Source organism: Pongo abelii, chromosome 18 (genome assembly GCF_028885655.2).
Source record: "Pongo abelii isolate AG06213 chromosome 18, NHGRI_mPonAbe1-v2.0_pri, whole genome shotgun sequence".
NCBI lineage: Eukaryota > Metazoa > Chordata > Mammalia > Primates > Hominidae > Pongo > Pongo abelii.
This window is the reverse complement of record NC_072003.2, coordinates 56,144,194-56,159,140: the sequence shown is the minus strand read 5'-3', so window position 1 is coordinate 56,159,140 and position 14,947 is coordinate 56,144,194. Positions and strand designations below refer to the sequence as shown.

General features: G+C 54.5%; 1 protein-coding gene across 2 annotated transcripts in view; it reads right to left on the bottom strand.

Annotated features, from left to right (window-relative positions):
- Nucleotides 1-14,947, bottom strand: part of SLC12A3 (solute carrier family 12 member 3) — a 50,163-nt gene that overhangs the window by 19,943 nt on the left and 15,273 nt on the right. The window contains exons 12-22 of one of the 2 annotated variants that reach the window (XM_024233020.2): nt 14,411-14,534; nt 12,173-12,274; nt 10,467-10,622; nt 9,306-9,405; nt 8,195-8,306; nt 7,579-7,719; nt 6,515-6,621; nt 4,515-4,597; nt 2,696-2,773; nt 1,802-1,903; nt 243-354 (exon numbers count right to left, since the gene is read on the bottom strand). In XM_024233020.2, the coding sequence (XP_024088788.2) occupies nt 243-354; nt 1,802-1,903; nt 2,696-2,773; nt 4,515-4,597; nt 6,515-6,621; nt 7,579-7,719; nt 8,195-8,306; nt 9,306-9,405; nt 10,467-10,622; nt 12,173-12,274; nt 14,411-14,534 (1,217 nt within the window). 2 annotated transcript variants of the gene reach the window in all.

Below are 14,947 nucleotides of genomic sequence, written 5' to 3'. Positions count from 1 at the left end.
GCCTAGGGCATCTGCATTTATTGAAGGGGGCAGGAAACCAGAACAACTTCTGGAACGGAGAGAAACCTGCTCCTGCTCCTGTCCACTGCCATGGCCTGGAGAGAGCTGGCGCTGGGCTTTGGGACAATCTCAGAGCCCACCTGGGGGTGGTGGTAGAGGATCCGGGGTGGGGGACAGCCTTGGGTGGAGCTAAGATGGCACTGGTCCCTGCAGTCGCCCCCAGGCCAGCCCTCCACACTTACGCCTTTCGCTCCTGGTCCATCCTGTTAATCTGGCCGCCTACGAACACACGGATCTTGCATTTGCTCCACCTCTTCTTGCGGCCAAGGAGATAGGGAATGAGGAGGGTGAGGCCTGGCAAGGAGAGTCCCCGTGAGTCACGACAAGAATACACTCAGGACAGAGCACTATGTGGGTTCCTGCCCCGCTCTGCCATTAGCAAACCCCTTCCTCTCCTCGCTGGATCCCAGTCGCCCCATCTGTATAATGAACATGCCTGACTAAACCCAAGTCGCACACGGTGCTCTGTGGGATAGGGTTCATTTGTGCTTATGCAGCATATTTAAATAAACAAGCTGGCAGCCGGGCGCCATGGCTCATGCCTATAATCCCAGCACTATGGGAGGCCGAGGCGGGCAGATCACCTGAGGTCAGGAGTTCAAGACCAACCTGGCCAACATGGTAGAACCCTATCTCTATTAATAACACAAAAAATTAGCCGGGCCTGATGGTGCACGCCTGTAATCCCAGCTATTCAGGAGGCTGAGGCAGGAGAATCGCTTGAACCCAGGAGGCAGAGGTTGCAGTGAGCCGAGATCGCACCATTGCATTCCAGCCTCGGTGACAGAGTGAGACTCCATCCCAATAAATAAATAAATAAATAAATAAATAAATAAATAAATAAAAATAAAAATACAAAAATTAGCTGGGTGCGGTGGCAGCCGCCTGTAGTCCCAGCTACTCTGGAGGCTGAGGCAGGAGAATCGCTTGAACCCAGGAGGCAGAGGTTGCAGTGAGCCAACATCATGCCACTGCACTGCAGCCTGGGCGACAAAGCGAGACTCCGTCTCAAAAAGAATAATAAAAAACAAAAGTTGTCATTTAATAATTGAGGAGTTTCACATAAAAATCGAGGTCATTGGCAGTTCTTGAAGAGTGAATATTTGACCAGCGTGTGGGAGCCCTCATCCCTCTCTGTTGTCTCTCCACACAAGACCAAGGGCCACCTGTCACATATCACCTTGTAATCCTCTGTGCCTCAGTTTCCTTATTTATAAAGCGGAGTTAATCATGACAGCTCCTACCTGGGGACTGCATTAGGTAGGGAATTCCCTGTCAGGCAGGTAGTAAGTGCTCAGCCTATTTCGGCAGTTATTAATAGGACTCGTTCCATTGGAGCGAAGACATTTTCTTTCTATCTGTGACTCTATCAAAGGTAGGAGCAATAAAGCTGAAAGTCACTTTTTTTTTTTAAATGGGAGACAGTATATTTCATTGTGAAGTGAAAAATATTCCTCCAGCTTTCCTGGGCACCACCCATCTCCCCATTTATATCACCTGCCTGTGTCCCTAAAGGCCATCCAGTCAGAAGATTCCATCTCGTGGCAACTTCAGCTCTTCTCTCAAAGCTTCCCATTTTATAACCAAAAAACTAGAGGCCAGACAGAGGGGTCCCTCCAGGCTCCCCTGAGCTCACTGGTGGGCCCAGGAGCCCCTGTCCCCTTTGAGAGCAGGCCAGGAAGGAGACCACCACCACCCCGCGCCTGCTGGGCAGGAGGGCTGATCCAAGGGGGGCACTGACCTCCGTCATCAAAGAGCCAGTAGATGTCTATGGTCTTCTTGCCCTGCTCCGACTGGAAGATGGTGGTGGCCTGCTCCTCCTGCACCAGGGCCTTGGGGTCCACTGCAGGAGGTTGGGGGGAGTCAGAGCAGAGCCAGCTGCTGCGCATCTGGGCAGGCCTGGCCCAGGGCCCCACCAACGCCCCTTCTGCTGTTGAACACGGGTTCTCTGGCAGGTGGAACAGGAACTGGGGCCCAGGACGCTCAGTGCTGTGATGTGCCCCTGCCCTGCTCTCTGTGTCTCTCTCCTGTGATTCTGGTGAGTACTGGGGGTGGGGGCAGTCCCAGAGCCCTCTGGGTAGGTAGGGAAGTGCACTCTCCATTCCCTTAAACACCCCCCTGCACCCTTCACAAATGCCCACAGCAGCCCTCCCGCCTGCACTGCAGGCCCCCTGTCTCCCGGAGTGACAGTGGGAGAGGACGAAGGAAAATCCCACCCCACCCTGCATGGCTAGAGGGGCCTTGGCAGGGGTGGGATAAGGGCTCCAGAGCCTGCTAGGTGAGTCCCCCTGATGCCATGACCCTGAATTCTCCACCTCCTGGCAATATTTTTTCTTTTTTTGAGACAGAGTCTCACTCTGTCACCCAGGCTGGCATGTAGTGGTGCGGTCACAGCTCACTGCAGCCTGGAACTCCTTCCTCAGCCTCCCACAGTGCTGGGACTACAGTCGTGAGCCACTGCGCCTGGCTGCTGGCAATCTTTGACATGGCCAAGCCCCTCCAGTTCCCAACTCCAGTTACTCAGGCACCACTGTCACAAGAAAAAACCACCTATCCTCGACCAAGTTCCCATGTGGCCCACCCCTAGCTGCCCCACAGGGCGAGAGTGCCCTGAGCTCTGAGTGAGAACACTGACAAGCGCCAGAGACTGATGGCCTGGCACCTCTGGCGCTGGCTTCCTTCGCGTCCTCTGCTGGGTCAAACACGGGGTTAACTGCAAAAGAAGAGGCAGCTTTGTTCACAGGCTGTCCTTGTCTGAGGGCACCGTGGGTTCCTCCTTGACAGGGCTCCCTTAATGCTAGGAAGAAAGTCCCGACGCCCCGCCTGGCCTCCACAGCCCCACTGCACCTGGCCCTGGCCTCCCTCTGACCTGCCTCCAGCAGCTCCTCATACTCCAGTCGCGCCTGGCCTCCTCTTGCCCCTCAAACAGGCCACGTTCATCCCCACCTTGGGCCGTGGTGGTGGGTGCGCCCTGAGCTGGAACATACTTCCCCTAGCCCTGGCCTCCTCAGCAAAAGGCCCCCTCCTGAGGGAGGACTTCCCTGGCCACTACACCCACACCCGTTTTCTCCAGACACTCTCACAGTCTGAAATGACTTATGGGTCCACTGGGAAGTGTCTGCTTTTCCCTCTGGAGTGTCAGCTTCTCAAGAGCAGAGGCTTTTTGGCTTTTGGTGTGCCTGTAACCCCAGCACCAAGAGCAGCGTTGGTCAGGAGTGGAGTTACTGCTCTGTAAATATTGGTGGCATAAATAGTTATTGACCAGCTGCCGTGTGCCAGGCATGCCCTCAGCAATGGCACAAATGAGTGGACCTAGCCTCTGGCTGCAAGAGACGCTGACTCCAAGCTCCCAGTCTCTCCAGCACTGCCTCTCATTTGTTGCCATACACATTATTGTTTTCACACCTCTAGATATTTCCTTTTTTTTTTTTTTTTTGAGACAGGGTCTTGCTCTGTCACCCAGGCTGGAGTGCAGTGGTGCAATCACGGCTCACTGCAGCCTCAAACTCCTGGGCTCAAGCGATCCTCCCACCTCAGCTTCCCAAGTAGCTGGGACTCCAGATACATGCCACCACACCTGGTTAATTTTTTATTTTTAGTGGAGACGGGGTCTTGCTATGTTACCCAGGCTGGTCTTGAACTCCTAGACTCAAGCGATCCACCTGCCTCAGCCTTCCAAAGTGCTGGGATTACAGACACAAGCCACCACACCCAGCCTCTCTAAATATTTCTAATTCAGAGTCTGCAGTCATATATGACTTTAAAATGCAAAACACATCCCTACTCAGTGGACCAAAATGCCCGGTTCCCATGGTCATTATGTATTTTCATATTCCGGCATCTTCCTGCAGGCATTTTCCTCTCCCCTCTTTCTTTCCCGGTTTTCTACCACACCCTTTTTTTTTTTTTGAGGTGGAGTCTTGCTTTTGTCACCCAGGCTGGAGTGCAATGGCGCGATCTCGGCTCACTGCAACATCCACCTCCTGGGTTCAAGTGATTCTCCTGCCTCAGCCTCCCAAGTAGCTGGGATTATAGGTGTGCACCACCCCTACGCCCAGCTAATTTGTGTATTTTTAGTAGTGACAGGGTTTCACCATGTTAGCCAGGCTGGTCTTGAACTCCTGACCTCAGGTGATCCACCCGCCTTGGCCTCCCAAAGTGCTGGGATTACAGGCGTGAGCCACCATGTCCAGCCTATATTAGATCTTTTTGCCCCAACCCGATTGCGATTCGGGGAACTCTGAGTTCCAGTCCTGGCTCTACCCCAGCTGGGAAGCATGACCTTGAACGCGTTGCTTTCCCTTTCTGGGAAACCTGATGGGCTCTAAGGGACCATTAAAAGGTGACTTTCTATGAGTCTGTAACCTTTTATTTCTTACTCATTTTTCCCTCTGCCATTTAAAAAAAAAAATGGATTCTAGAACTTTCTGGGAGTGGGTGGGGCATGTACTCACTGTGCGCCTGCATCATCTTGGACACGTTGAGTCCCTCCCGCATCCTCATGACACACACGCCATAGTTGAAATCAAAGGCATCGCTGGAAAGAGAGGAGGTGAGGTCCAGCTTCTCCCCCAGCTCCCACCGGGGAGGTGACCTGGCACCCAGGAGACCAGATGTCTAGAGTTGGCTCTGCCTCCTACCACGCCCTTTCTGTTCTCTGGGCCTCAGTTTCCCTATCTGTATCCTGTACAGGCAGCATTGGAGAGTACCCCAGGACTCCTTCGGCTCTACAGTCTGTGGCTCTGTGGATCCTGCAGATCCAGTACTCGGGGGAACCAAGTCAGCCCTGTCCTCCTGATACATTTGGATAATCCCCCACAACTCTGCCCATGGAGCTGGCGATGGTAATTATTACCTCCATTCTATGGATGCAGAAACTGAGTTTTGGAGAGTAACTTGCTCATGATCACACAGCTAAGGGAGTAAGCAGCTGGGATTAGAATCACATGGCTGAGACTGTAGACCAAAGGACAGACATGCTCATGAGAGGAGCTTTACTCCTGCAATAGGCTGTCTATAAAGATGTCTGGAGGCCGGGCGCAGTGATTCACGCCTGAATCCCAGCACTTTGGGAGGTCAAGGCAGGCGGATCACCTGAGGTCAGGAGTTCGAGACCAGCCTGGCCAACATGGCAAAACCCCGTTTCTACTAAAAAGTACAAAAATTAGCTGGGCATGGTGGAGTGCACCTGTAATAGTAGCTACTTGGGAGACTGCAGCGAGAGAATCGCTTGAACCTGGGAGGCAGAGGTTGTGGTGAGCCAAGATTGCACCATCGCACTCCAGCCTGGGTGACAGAATGAGACACTGTCTCAAAAATAAATAAAATAAAATAATTAAAGATGTCTGGAAGACTCTTGTTCGAAAGGTGTATGTACTGCCTGATTGACACAGTGCCCAAGAGCCCACCCACCACTGGGGTTTGGGCCAATGGGCTAAGCACTGCCCTCCCTGGGCTCCTTAGATCACATATCTCCAGGACAAGGATCTTTCAGGCCCTGCTTTTTGAAGGTTTGGAATATTGGAGCTGGAGGGAGGCTGGAGATCAGGCATTCTATCAGTTGCTGCTGTAATTCTGTTAGCACCTGCTGAGAGGATTGCTCCGAGTCCTACAGCTGGTTAACAGCATACCTGGAAGCAGGTCCCAGGGCCCCAACCCTTAGCCTCGTGTTGTTCAGTGATACCGCATACAACAACATCAACACAGAAAAGCCACTCAGGGAGGCATCTCTGGACCTCACACAGCAAGCACTGATGAAGAGTTTGGAGTCAGCCCTGAAATCCCCAGGGAGTTCCATCCTCAGAGCCTGGTTCCACTTCCCTGTTCAGGGGCACCGCCTCAGAGCTCTTGAGCTGGCTCCCTGTGCACCTTCTGGAGCCCACAGGGAGGCATGAGGTTCTCACCTAAAAACTCACGTTTGCAGTTACTCTGAAAAATTAAAAGATCTGGCAACATTGGGCCCACATTTCTGCACGGGCAGTAGAGCCCATTCTGCATAGACACGAGCCAAATAGGAGCCACTCTCGCTGGGTTACCACAGTCTCCACTGCTCCCTATCACCCCATGCCTGGCCCACTTCACTCATGGTGCTACCTGCCTGGCCCCGGCTGGCTTTGGTATCCATGACTCATAGGTCAGAGGCGGGCATCTTCAGCCTCAGCCTGTTTCTTCTTTAGCTTTGAGCAAATGGACTCAACTTCTTTTTCAAAGATGGGGTCTTGCTCTTTTGCCTAGGCTGGAGTGCAGCAGTGCAATCTTCCCTCACTGCAGCCTCCAACTCCTGGGCTCAAGTGAGCTTCCTGCCTCAGCCTCCCAAGTAGCTGGGACTACAGATGCCAGCCACTTTGCCCAGCAGGACTCAACTTTTTAAGCACCCACTACTTCTTTTCCACTTCTCAAGGCCCAGTGGGCCCAAATTAACAGATCCCAAGCCCCTTCCTCTCCCCCGACTCACTGGAGGATGCCAATGTAGTCTTCCACTGTGGCCGGGTGAGCCGACTGCCAGTTCTTCTTGAACCCGACCACCAGAATGTTGGGCTTCATTCTCCCGAGACCTGCGGCCTGCCAGGGGATAGGGGTGAGATGGGGAACCCATCAGAGGGGCAGAGTTGGTGATCCACCTGGCCAGAGCCCCAACTTTCTTATGTCTCCAGATGTGCTGATTCTCAAAAAAAAAAATATATATATATATAGATATATATATATATATATATATATAATCTTAAAAATTTTTGTTTTGCACAAAACAAAACTTTATTGGGAGAAAGATGACTGATGGGAGGAAATATCTGAATTCCAGAATCCTCGATTCTAGTTCTCGCTTGGTCACCAACACCCTACATCCCTCCCAGGGCCCCTGAGTTAGAATTGGCCAAGGTGACACCAGCCCCCACAGGCTTCCAAGTCAGTTTCCCAGGTCCTAGGCATTCCGAGAAAGTGCCCAGAACCAGCACATCTGGAGACATAAGAAAGTTGGGGCTCTGGCCAGGCATGGTGTCTCATGCCTGTAAACCCAGCACTCTGGGGGGCCGAGATAGGTGGATCACCTGAGGTCAGGAGTTAGAGACCAGCCTGGCCAACACGGTGAAACCCCAACTCTACTAAAAACACAAAAAAACTAGCCGGGTGTGGTGGTGGGTGCCTGTAATCCTGGTTACTCAGGAGGCTGAGGCAGGAGAATCGCTTGAACCCAGGAGGCGGAGGTTATTGCAGTGAGCTGAGATCGCACCATTGCACTCTAGCCTGGGTGACGAGCAAAACAAGTCTCAAAAAAAAAAAAAAAAAAAAAGCTGGGGTTCCTTCTGCAGCAAAAGGGGCTTAAGCAAAGGGGCCCCCAAGACTTTCTGCCTTCCAGGTTTGCCACCAAGCCATAAGTCCTGTAGGGGGGCCCCCAAGACTTTCTGCCTTCCAGGTTTGCCACCAAGCCATAAGTCCTGTAGGGGGGCCCCCAAGACTTTCTGCCTTCCAGGTTTGCCACCAAGCCATAAGTCCTGTAGGGGAGCCCCCAGTCCATGGCACCTGCATGAGGATCTGGACACCTCTGCGGAGGTCCTCGGCAATGACATCCGAGTAGAAGGCCTTGATCTTCCTCTTGTTCAGCCACTTGGTGTGCCCGTTGGCGATGAGCTGGAGCTCAGGCATCCTCTGCTTGTGGGGTCCCTGTGGGTGGGAGGGGCAGGGGACATCACTGGCTGCCTTCACCCTCCAGCCTGAGATTCAACCCCTCTCCTGCCCTGGAGGCTGCCCCAGGGGCTTGGCAGCACCCATGGTGCCCTTTTCTTTTGCCCAGATAAGGGAAACACAAGGAGTGGGGGAGAAAGTGGGGAGGAAGGGAGAGGGAGGGGGCAGAAAAGAGGCAGGGCAGCTGGGGGAGAAGCCAACAAAAAGGGCCAGGAAGGGGAGAGAATGGGGTCCATGGGGGTGCCTGGCTGGGTGCCCCTTGCTCCGCATCCCCTCGGCCCCCACTCTGTGAGTGGACATCACACCCAGGCGGCTCCCCCAGGAGCCGTGTTGGCCAGGCTGGTCTCAAACTCCTGACCTCGGGTGATCCACCTGTCTTGGCCCCCCAGAGTTCTGGGTTTACAGGCATGAGCCACCATGCCTGGTCCCCTGTGCCCCTCCAGGGGCCACTCACGATGAGCACGTGGCCACAGATCATCAGGCTGAGGTTCCGGGTAAAGGTGCCCACAAAGTCCACCAGGGCTGGGCGGAAGTTGGGGGGCCCCGTGAGCACCAGGCACTGGGGGCTGAGGAGGGAAGGGAAAAGGGCAGGAGCCATCAGGAGAGAGCCCACGGGGGTCTGGGTGCGAAAGGCACCTCCCAGGCTCCCTGAATGGTGGTGTGGCCACCAGCATGACCCTACATGCTTGGGGCCTTGGCTTCCCACCTATAAATCCAGGGTGACTTTTGGGGCCCTTCCTGCTCTTTTGGTGACCTCCACACTAGTCTCCCTGGTCCTTCCTGCTCAGGCCACCAAATGCTACCCCCCATGCATGTCCCCTGCCCTGCCTAGCCCAGCATGGTAGGGGAAAGAACAAAGCCTGGGAGTGAGGAAGCCCATCACTTACAAACTCATCAGTTACCCAGGAAGGTGACTCAGCCTCTGCGTCGAGAGGCAGCAGAGGGCAGTGGTCAAGGGCCACGACCTGAGTCAACTGGAGCCAGACTTAATTGGCCACTCTCCAGCTGTGTGACCTGGGACCAGTTACTTAACCTCTCTGTGCCTCAGTGTTCTTGGGACTGGGTTAGTAATTTCCTGAACCTCAGCCGGTTCTTGTAAGGCTGTGTAAGGCACTTTGCAAGCGCCTGGCTCATAGTAAGCATGACATAAATAGATATTACCAATAATTATGAGGATCTGGTGGGAAGACGATGGCAGGTGCATAAACCTCCTCTACAAAGAGGGGAATCAGCTTTGAAGGGTACCCAGGGGAGGTTCGTCACCATTGGCTCTGGGGATACTGTGATGGGAGCTGCAGCAACAATCTCCTCGACAACAAAGCACATTTCCACTGTGGAAACCGAGGCATGGAGAGGCCCCTTGACTTGCTTGGTCCCCATCAGGATATGTCCACCCCTGTCTTGTGGTGGCTGGGTGGCTCCTCCACGTCTGTTCCCTCTCTGAGTGGAGGCTGCACACACCCTGGGTCTGCCCGGGTCAGGTGACAGGTCTAGGCTTGGAAACTCCCAGGGTGGAGCCATCCCTGGCCCCGGGGTCCCAGGTGGGTCCTGGCAGCTCTGCTCACCGGTAGTTCTTGATGTGGTCTTCCACCTCATTGAGGCCCGCTGAGTAGCTGAGGGCCAGGTTGTAGGAGCCAGCCTGTACCGAGGAGCCCCAGTTTACCTCTGGGGGAGCAAGGGAGCAGCGGGGGTGAGAGCAGTGTTAGGAATCACTAGAAGAAACCAGACATGTGGAGGGACAGAGGCAATGTCGGCCTTCTCTAGGCACCGGGCACCTGTGGGAGCAGGGCCACCTGGGATGGGCAGCCTGTAGGGTGAAGGCCTGCAGACCGTGTGGCCGCACGTTGAAAAGTTACACACCAAGGCCAGGCGCGGTGGTTCACACCTGTAATCCCAGCACTTTGGGAGGCCGAGGCGGGCGAATCACCTGAGGTCAGGAGTTCAAGACCAGCCTGGCCAACATAGTGAAACCCTGTCTCTACTAAAAATACGAAAGTTAGCCGGGTATGGTAGCATGCACCTGTAATCCCAGCTACTCGCGAGGCTGAGGCAGGAGAATTGCTTGAACCCGGGAGGTGGAGGTTGCAGTGAGCTGAGATTGTGCTGCTGCACTCCAGCCTGGGTGACAGAATGAGACACTGCACCCCAGTACCCCCCCAAAAATAGTTACACATCAAGCTCCACACGATATCTTCCTGCCTTGCCAAACATTTGCAATGGCCTAGAAGCCCAGGTTGAGACTTAGAATCCCAGGCTTTCTCAGAGTCCTGTTTCCTGCCCTCAGGTCGCTGCCACCCCAGGGTCCCTGCCTGCAGCCAAGTAGAGACCGTGCCCGGAGTCCAAGCTTTGTCTGCCTGCCATCCACACAACCAGCCCTCAGCTACCTCTGAGGCCTAGGTGTGCACAGCAGCCTGCTGGCCCCTCTTGGGGGACAGCCCTAGGGAAGAGGCCGAAGCACGCCCTGGAAGCTCACTCAGGGTCCTTCGGACAGGGGATTCCAGGGTCCTGGGTGCCCAGGCGTGGCTTAGAGGTCGAGGCATAGGCCCTGAGTGGGGACATCCCCTGGGGTTCCTTGCCACATTGGGGGGGATAAAGGGGAGGGGCAGAGAGGGGCCCTGGACAGCACAGAGCCCGACTCAGGGCCCTCCAACTGGGGCGGAGGGCAGGGCCGCCTGCATGGCTACCCTAGTGGAGGAGGGCCGCAGCCCCGCAGCTGAGATGAGCACCTGGCTTCTTGTAGATCACATAGAGCAGGAGGAAGAGCACCACACCGATGGCGATGAGGGCCGCCCACCAGGTGAGGAGGAACATGATGACCACGGAGATGATAGCCCCAAACAGCGCCGCCCACTTGTTGTAGTATTGGAATGAAGGTCTCCACCCTGCGCCGAGGGCACCAGTCAGTGGGCACGCCTGGCAGTCGAGCCTCTTTCTAGGCCAGAGCTGCCGGGCAGGGCCTGGCAGTAATGCCAGCAGTGCCCAGAGCTGGGGTCCCAGCCTGTACCCACCAGCCATGAGCACCACCCACCCTGCCTCCTGGGCTGGGTCTACAGGCTCTGGGGCAAACCACACGCCTGCTTTGGCTGGCATTTCACCAGGAGCATCCAGCTCTGGCCAAATACAGCCACAGGACTTCCCATGTCAGCAACAGCACCAGCTCCCATGGCGCCAAGGGGGTGAGATGGAGGGGGAAGGACATGATTCTGCCTGGCTCCCCACCAGCAGGCCAAGGCAGGGCTGCCACTAGTGACAGCTGCCTCATGGTGCAACTCCAGGGCCATCATACACATCGGGATCTATGTAAAAGGTGGCCTGGTAAAAGACAATGGCAATTTGGAGCTGGTTAGAAAAAGTCTTCCTCAGCCAGGCACGGCTGTAATCCCAGCACTTTGGGAGGCTGAGGCGGGTGGATCATGAGGTCAGGAGATCGAGACCATCCTGGCTAACACGCCGAAACCCCGTCTCTACTAAAAATACAAAAAATTAGCTGGGCGTGGTGGCGGGCGCCTGTAATCCCAGCTACTGGGGAGGCTGAGGTGGGAGAATGGCATGAACCCAGGAGGCGGAACTTGCAGTGAGCCGAGATCGTGCAACTGCACTGCAGCCTGGGCAACAGAGCCAGACTCCATCTCAAAAAAAAAAAAAAAAAGAAAAGAAAAAGTCTTCCTCAAGACTCTTTATTGCTATCTGCCAGAAGTTTTCCATCATAAACATGCAAATGTATGAAATCTATGATATGAATGGTGCCTCCGAGAGTTATGCAGTGTGCACCCTGCAGCACTGTCTGTGACAGCCCTAGCTGTGACTTTGGGCAATTCTCTTTCTCTGAGGAACCAGGCTCCTGATTCCTGTAAAACTGGGGAAGGAAAAGACTGGAAAACCCCTACAGATGGTAAACAATGTATGAATCCATGTAAAGTGCACACTGTCAGTGCGTGAGAAAGGAGAGCCGCTATTATTATTATCATTATTATTATTACTATTATTTGAGACAGAGTCTTGCTCTGTCACCCAGGCTGGAGTGCAATGGCGCGATCTTGGCTCACTGTAACCTCCCCTCTCCCAGTTCAAGTGATTCTCCTGCCTCAGCCTCCCGAATAGCTTGGATTACAGGTGACCGCCACCACATCCAGCTAATTTTTGTATTTTTGTAGAGACAGGGTTTCAACAAGTTAGCCGGGCTGGTCACAAACTCTTGACCTCAAGTGATCCGCCCACCTCAGCCTCCCAAAAATGCTAGGATTACAGGCACCAGCCACCGAGCCCAGCCGGGAGCTGCTATTATTATATTAATGTGCCCTTTCAATGGTTTTAAATTGAGAGGTGACCTTGGGCTGCCGACCTCCACCCATGCCTCCCACTCCGACCCCATGCCCCAGTTCTCCCTGCCCCCTGGGTGCCTCCTCCTGAGGTGGGTGAAGGGTTTGCTTACCAGGTGAGTTGGTGATGGAGGCGTGGAAGCAGCTGAAGTTGATGAGGGCATAGGAGCAGAGGAAGAAGTTGGAAATGATGGGGGCTATGGTGTTGAGCTCAGCTTCGGGGACCCAGGGAGAGAGAGGACAGCTTGTTGGGCAACTCTGCCAAGGATTGGCTTGGCACCCTCCTTCCCAGGGTGGGGGACCCCAGACAGGTCACCAAGGCTCAGTCAGTCTCAACCTTCTCATCTGTGAAAGGGGTCCACCTCATCTGTGAGATGGGTCCATCCTTTTGTGAAGCTCAAAGGGATGGTATCTTGTAAACCGTAAGCGCCCAGCTTTTAAGACAGTGGGGGTCAGTGTGAGAGTAGACCCCATCAGGCTATGGGATGACCAAGGGTAGTGGCTGTCACACTGTTTTGACCACAAATGACAGCAAGAAATACTTTTTTTTTTTTTTTTGAGACGGAGTCTCGCTCTGTCACCCAGACTAGAGTGCAGTGGCGTGATCTCGGCTCACTGCAACTTCTGCCTCCTGGGCTCAAGCAATTCTCCTGCCTCAGCCTCCTGAGTAGCTTGGATTACAGGCGTGTACCACCACACCCAGCTAATTTTTGTATTTTTAGTAGAAACAGGATTTCACCATGTTGGCCAGGCTGGTCTCGAACTCCTGACCTCAAATGATCTGCCTGCCTCGGCCTCCTAAAGTGCTGGGATTACAGGTGTGAGCCATTGCGCCCGGCCAGAAATACATTTTGCAATGTGGCCCAGGACACCTAAGGCCGTAACACAGCTCCACCCCACTGGTAGCCCAGTGTTAACCACTCAAGAACTGCTTCCTCTTCCCTGTCTCCCTGTTCCCCTCCCCTGCTACTGCTCCCAGCACCCCAGATAAACTTTTACATATGAATCCTTGTCTCGGGGCCTGCTTCTGGGGATCCCAAAACACGACGTGCACCAATGTGCCAGGTCCTCCGTCCATGATTTCATGTAATCACCTAAAAACCCTGCCCCAGAGCATCTGAGATCATGGTCCTCAGTCTGAAGTCAAGTCAGACCCACCCAGATGAAAGGACATCGAATCTGAATCAGGGTACATTGCAGGGAAATGTGTTTCTGGGCCCTGGTGAGCAGGAAGCAGAGACGGGGCCGGGGAACATCAAGTCTAACCAGACTTTTCCATCCCTGCCACCTCTTCATGTGGTTCAGGACCCAGTAGTGCCCAGTGTCTAGAAAGCTTCCCTTGGGTAATAGTGACTAGGCTATCAGGGCAAATCTCACGGACTGTGATGCCAGCCTGAACAGCATGGATTCACTGTTGGCAGGAGGGTGCCCATGAGCCCAGGGAGGCTGGCCAGTAGTCTACCCCCACCCCACTCCTGCATAGGGAGCAGGGGCCAGGGGACATCATGTTGCAGCATGGCCACTGCCCGTGCTTAGTGTGGCCACCTCTCTCCTCGTGAGTTCTGCCTCCATGGCTAAGTAAATTAGGCAAGTATCAGGCGTGTGCACATGTGAGTATGTGTGCACATATGAGTGCATGTGCATATATGAATGCACATAGGTCTTCCTGCACACGTGGTCTCCTCCTGCCCATCTGAGACACACCTGTTAGGCTCTATTGCTCCCATTCTGCAGATGAGAAAAATGAGGCTCAGAGAGGTGAAGTAACTTGTCTAAGGTCACACAGCTGGCACATGGCAAAGCCTGGATAGGAAGTTGATCTAATGAACCGATTACCTGGGCTCTTTTCTCTTAAGACATCTACCATCTTGAAGCCCAAGGAGTCCAGAAGCCCTAGGCCTGAGGAACTGGGTTTGTCTAGTTTATATACCTATGACGATACTGACCAGCCATTGGTATCCCATCCCAAGGAGGGACCAGTCAGCTTGTCCTATGCTCCAAAGGTGTTCTGGGGTTCATTTAGGCCTGGGGAGGGGGATGCTAGCTGCCAAGACACGTGAATGCAGACCAGGGGAACAGCAAAGTTCTCTCCTAACAAAGCAGAAGGCTCTGCTGCCTGACATGGTTTGAGAGCCACCCTGCCTGGAGGTGGGAAGGGGAAGGATCACATGGCCTCCCGATGTCTCCTCCCAGGTGGGGCCTCACCCCTCAAGACTTAGCCTCTTAGCGCCCACTAACTGTCAGGCCCGGCGGGGAGATGAGGAGGCAGGAGAAGAGCCCGGCCCCCAAGACCCTCATGGCCAGCCAGGGGAACAGGAGGCCAGGCCCTGTGAGCCGTGGCAGAGCCTTACCGATGATGATGAAGGCCACGGCGATGGCGTAGGCCAGCAGGTAGCCACGCACGGGCTCCTTGTTCTTGCCGTAGCCTTTGCCGAAGAAGCCGATCAGTGGGTACAGCTGGTCCTTGCAAAGGCACTGCAGACCAGATGCCGCACTCACCCCCAGGCTGGGACCTGCCACTTCCCCTCCCCTGGGGCCACCTGAGCTCCAGCCCCGGCTCGGTGCCCTCTGTGACCTCCCCAACCTGGGTCCTGGTGTCTGTTTCTATTAAACAGGGATGATCACCCCCTCCACCCTCCCCGCCCTACCATAAAGACAGTGAAAGAGCATGACTGGGGGCTGGATGGCTTCGGGTAGAGCTTGAACGGTGGAGTTGCGGACAGGATGCAGGTGGTACAGGTGGGAGTTTGGGGTGGGGACTGCAGGTGTTTGTCAAGTCAGAGGGGGCTGCTTCCTTCAAGAGTTTGCTGATAGCTCCTTTTCCCTTCTGGCTAGAGTCCCTGGTCTAATGACACCTTCAGGTGTTTGTAGCAGTCACCCAGGGACCC